Genomic DNA, 5,298 nt, shown 5'->3' with positions numbered 1-5,298 from the left:
AAGCAATTCTCCTGTCTCAGCCTCCCAAGTAGCTGGGATTACAGGTATGTACCACCATGCCCAGCTAATTTTGTATTTTTAGTAGAGATGGGGTTTCACCATGTTGGCCAGGCTGTTCTTGAATTCCTGACCTCAACTGATCTGCCCTCCTCAGCTTCCCAAAGTGCTGGGATTACAGGTGTGAGCCACTGTGCCCCCAGCCCACTTCCCTCACCTTTAAAAATAGAACCATATGACTGGATGTGGTGACTCACACCTGTAATCCCAGTACTTTGGGAGGCCAAGGCAGGGGGATTACCTGAAGTCAGGAGTTCGAGACCAGCCTGACCAATATGGGGAAACCCTGTCTCTACTAAAAATACAAAATTAGCTGGGCGTGGTGGGTGCATGCCTGTAATCCCAGCTACTCAGGAGGCTGAGGCAGGAGAATCACTTGAACCCAGGGGCAGAGGTTGCAGTGAGCCGAGATTGCGCCATTGCACTCCAGCCTGGGCAACAAAAGTGAAACTCTATCTCAAAAAAAAAAAAAAAAAGAGAGAGAGAGAAAGAAACAAAAAAGCTGAGGGAAGTGGTCTTCGCTTGTGGGTACAGATGCCGCACTTTAATGCCAAATTATGTGGATTCCAGATAGTGGTTCTTGGAGGCAGAATAAAATCGCACTTATCAACCCTACTGCCAGTCTGCTGACACTGATTTTGGACGAGAAGAAAGAAAAGGTCTTTTTTGGCTGAGTGCAGTGGCTCATGCCTGTAATCCCAGCACTTTGGGAGGCCAAGGTGGGCAGATCATGAGGTCCGGAGATGCAGACCATCCTGGCCAACATGATGAAACTCCGTCTGTACTAAAAATACAAAAATTAGCTGGGTGTGGTGGCATGCACCCGTAGTCCCAGCTACTTCAGAGGCTGAGGCAGGAGAATCACTTGAACCTGGGAGGCGGAGGTTGCAGTGAGCTGAGATGGCACCACTGCACTCCAGCCTGGTGACAAAGCGAGACTTCATCTGAAAAAAAAAAAAAATGATCTTTTCTTAGTCTGTTTGGGCTTCTATAACAAAAATACCATAGACTGGGAGGCTTATCAACAGCAGACATTTATTGCTCACAGTTCTGGAGGCTGGAAGTCCAAGATCAAGGCATGGTACATTCAGTGTCTGCTGGGGACCTGCTTCTTGGTTCATAGACGGCACCCTCTTGCTGTGTCCTCACATGGTGGAAGGGGTGAGGGAGCTCTCTGGGGTCCCTTTTGTAAGGGCACTGATTCCATTCTTGAGGCTCCACCCTCCTGACCTCATCCCCTCCTAACCATTACCTTGCAGATGAGGGTTTCAATGTGCAAATGTTGGAGTGACAAAAATATTCCCTCCATAGCAATACCTACTCATTGTACTTTTTTCCACACTACTTCTAGGTATGGTTTCTAGTGGTAATGAACGTGTTATCAGAAATCTTGCAGTCCCCGCAGGCCTCCCTCTTAATGAGACGACATTTGCAGCCTTGCTAAAGAAGCAAGGATACAGCACGGGGCTTATAGGTAAGACACAGAGTTGGTGTTAGTCATTAATCATAAGGTAATCATGTCCTTTGTTCTACCCTTAACTTATGACTTTCTTGGAAACACTGTATTTTACAATGTCTTATGTAAAGGTGCAGTGGCCCAGGCCTACAATCCCAGCACTTTGGGAGGCCAAGGTGGGAGGATCGCTGGAAGCCAGGAGTTTCAGACCAGCCTGGGCAACATAGAAAGACCCCGTCTCTAAAAACATAAAATTAGCTGGGCATTGTGGCATGTGCCTATGGTCCCAGCTACTCCAGAGGCTGAGGTGGAAGGATTACTTGTGCCAGGAGTTCTTTTTTCTATTATTATTTTTAAGACAGAGTCTCACTGAGTCGCCCAGGCTGGAGCGCAGTGGCACAATCTCGGCTCACTGCAACCTCCATCTCCTGGGTTCAAGGGATTCTCGTGCCTCAGCCTCCTGAGTAGCTGGGACTATAGGCGCGTGCCACCACGACCAGCTAATTTTTGTATTTTTAGTAGAGATGGGGTTTCATCATGTTGGCCAGGCTGGTCTTGAACTCCTGGCCTCCAGTGATCTGCCTGCCTTGGCCTCCCAAAGTGCTGGGATTATGGGTGTGAGCCGCCACACCCAGTCTGATTCTTCACACAGCTCAGTGATAGGAGATGTTTTAAAATGAATATATTACAACAACATACATTTTTTCTGGCTCTTCCTGCCCGCATAGTCTCTCACCGTGTATCCTGTCACCTGCCTCTTTATTTCACTAAAACTGGACCACACAGATTTTCTTCTCACTGCCAAGGATGATAGAAGTCCTCAGCCACCCAGTAGTTGGAACTCCAACTACTATTCCTGTTTGGGAAGCCTGGGTTTCAGCTGGTGTGAGAATAACATGCTATTTTAAATCCCTTCAATTTTTGTAATACATCTGCTGTTGATAAGAGAAGGCAATCTCCATGGGGTTGCAGGACAGGAAGCCTAAGCCAGTAGCACTGCCTCTCCTCTACCTACCCCTGCAGGCACTCAGAGGTTGATGGAAGCACAGGCATTCTTGATGGGGCCCTCACCACATACAGGAAGCTGTTAATATTCCTAGTAGATACACATTACCGCAGCCTCTGGGGGTTTGCTGGTCATCCACATGCTAGCAGGACTCACAGGCACCCTTTGGTGATCATTCAAGGTGTGGTACGTTTTACTGAATAAGTCCCTTACTTCGATCAGTTTTAATGAGAGCCCCTAGGATTTGCAGCCAGCCAGCTATTCATCCATCCACGCTGGTCCATCCTCCATGATTTATCTATAGCTATCATCGGTCATCTCTTTCTCTTTCTCCATCCATCCATCAACCCATATATCTCTATGCATCTATCTATCCATCTATCTACCTGTCTATCTATCTACCTGTTTGTCTATTGATCAATCCATCATCTATCATTTATCTATCATCTATGAATCTATCTGCCCATCATCTATTTATCATCTATAATCTATTCATCCACTCATTCATCTATCATGTATCTATCTATCCATCTATCATCTATATCTATTTATCTAGCCATTCATTCATCTATTTAGACATCATCTATTCACCCATCCACCCATATATCTCTATCCCTGTCTATTTATCTATCTACTCACCCATCTATCCTTTCATCCACCTATACATACAAATATGCTCCATCTGTCCTCCATCATTTATTTGTATGTGTCATATTTATTACATCTATGTCTCTATTGATATATACATACACGTATGTATACATAGATGCATACTCCATAATTTATTTTTAGCCATATCTTAATCTGTCTATTCATCCACCCACAACACAGATCTATTTGTGCATCTATCTAATTAGCCAGTCATCTATCGATCCATCCATCCACCTACACACACATCTATACATGCTCCATCTATCCTCCGTATTTATTTGAATCTGTCCTATCCTCTCCTCTCCTCTATCCTATCTATCTATCATCTATCTATCCATCCATCCAACCACTCACTCTATCTCTATCATCTATCTGCCTATCTTTCTGTCTACATATTATCTATCATCTATCTTTCTATCATCTCTATTTATCTAGCTAGCTATATCTACATATGCATCCATTCATCTGTCTACCTATCTTTCTGTCTACATATTATCTATCTATATGTCTACCTACCTATCTATCATCTCTAGCTAGCTAGCTAGCTCTATCTATGTATACATCTATTCTTCCATCATCTGTAACCTGCCTTGCCTCTGTGATGTCTCTATCTTTGTGGCTATGACTTTGTCTTCTCAGTGAATGAGAAAATTTCTAGTTCACATCATTGACAGAAACTCACAATTCTATTTTTCTCCCTTATTGTTTATCCTATCCTGTTACTCACAACCGGATCTGAATACAAACTTCCTCTGTAAACTAAAGAAGAACAAAAAAAAAAAATGTGGCTAAGTGCCACTCGGATTTTTTACAGCAAGGAGAATATCTCTGCTACTTTATTTTTGTGCATTAGCTGATTGTTTCACGTGAAGAATGCTCACATGGTCTTTGCGATGTGCTGGCATATGTTGACATATTGATGCGTGGATGTGTTTGTGTGTTTGGTTTTAGGCAAATGGCACCAAGGCTTGAACTGCGACTCCCGAAGTGACCACTGCCACCATCCATATAATTATGGGTTTGACTACTACTATGGCATGCCGTTCACTCTCGTTAACAGCTGCTGGCCAGACCCCTCTCGTAACACGGAGTTAGCCTTTGAGAGTCAGCTCTGGCTCTGTGTGCAGCTAGTTGCCATTGCCGTCCTCACCTTAACCTTTGGGAAGCTGAGCGGCTGGGTCTCCGTTCCCTGGCTCCTGATCTTCTCCATGATTCTGTTTATTTTCCTCTTGGGCTATGCTTGGTTCTCCAGCTACACGTCTCCTTTATACTGGGACTGCCTCCTCATGCGGGGGCACGAGATCACAGAGCAGCCCATGAAGGCTGAACGAGCTGGATCCATTATGGTGAAGGAGGCGATTTCCTTTTTAGAGAGGTAAGCGGAATAATTACAAATTCATGTAATAAATGATAATGATCTCTTTTTTAGATCCGTGGGGTGATTGTAGTTTATAATAATCTATTGTACACTTCTAAATAGCTAAAAGAGAATAAGTCAAATGGCTTTAGAATAAAGAAAAGACAAATATTTAAGGTGATGGACACCCCAATTACACTGATTTGAAACAATAAATCATTTGTAATAATTCTCTACAAATTATATGAATGTATTAAATTGTAACGTGTACTCTTAAACTATGCATATCTATAATGCATTAATAAAAATAATAGGGGATGATGGTATTAAAAAGATTGAGTTAGGAAATGGAATATTGCTAAATGGTGTAATAGGGTTAGATAAAAATATGAAGTGTATTGAAGACCAGTTGGACTCTTCAGTTGGTACCTAAAGAGGTGGTACCTTGTTTGGGCTCCTGTTATTAAAATCATGGTCTCTCTATTGGCTCTGAAATTTATATGTGGTCAGACCATGGAGGCAGACCCTGGTGACTCAAACTCACAAATTGTTTACGTTAATTTACAATGCATCTTGTCATCATGTTAACTTACAACAGGAAATATATACATATACAACATATAGGTATATATACATACAATATATATGCATATATACATATACATATACTATATATGCATATATACATATACTATATATGTATATATACATATAAATATACTACCTATGTATATATACATATAAATATACTACCTATGTATATATACATAT

The 5,298-nt window shown here is 42.3% G+C and overlaps 1 protein-coding gene across 1 annotated transcript in view; it reads left to right on the top strand.

The window, feature by feature from the left end:
* The window catches only part of ARSF (arylsulfatase F), a 38,902-nt gene that overhangs the window by 10,097 nt on the left and 23,507 nt on the right, over positions 1 to 5,298 (top strand). The window contains exons 4-5 of the mRNA XM_032757960.2: positions 1,409 to 1,531; positions 4,122 to 4,545. Coding sequence (XP_032613851.2) covers positions 1,409 to 1,531; positions 4,122 to 4,545 — 547 coding nt within the window. The remainder of the gene's footprint in view (positions 1 to 1,408; positions 1,532 to 4,121; positions 4,546 to 5,298) is intronic.

The sequence above is a fragment of the Hylobates moloch genome, unplaced genomic scaffold (assembly GCF_009828535.3).
Source record: "Hylobates moloch isolate HMO894 unplaced genomic scaffold, HMol_V3 SCAFFOLD_7, whole genome shotgun sequence".
Lineage (NCBI taxonomy): Eukaryota > Metazoa > Chordata > Mammalia > Primates > Hylobatidae > Hylobates > Hylobates moloch.
The sequence above is the reverse complement of the archived record's forward strand: the minus strand, read 5'-3'. Positions and strand labels throughout refer to the sequence as shown.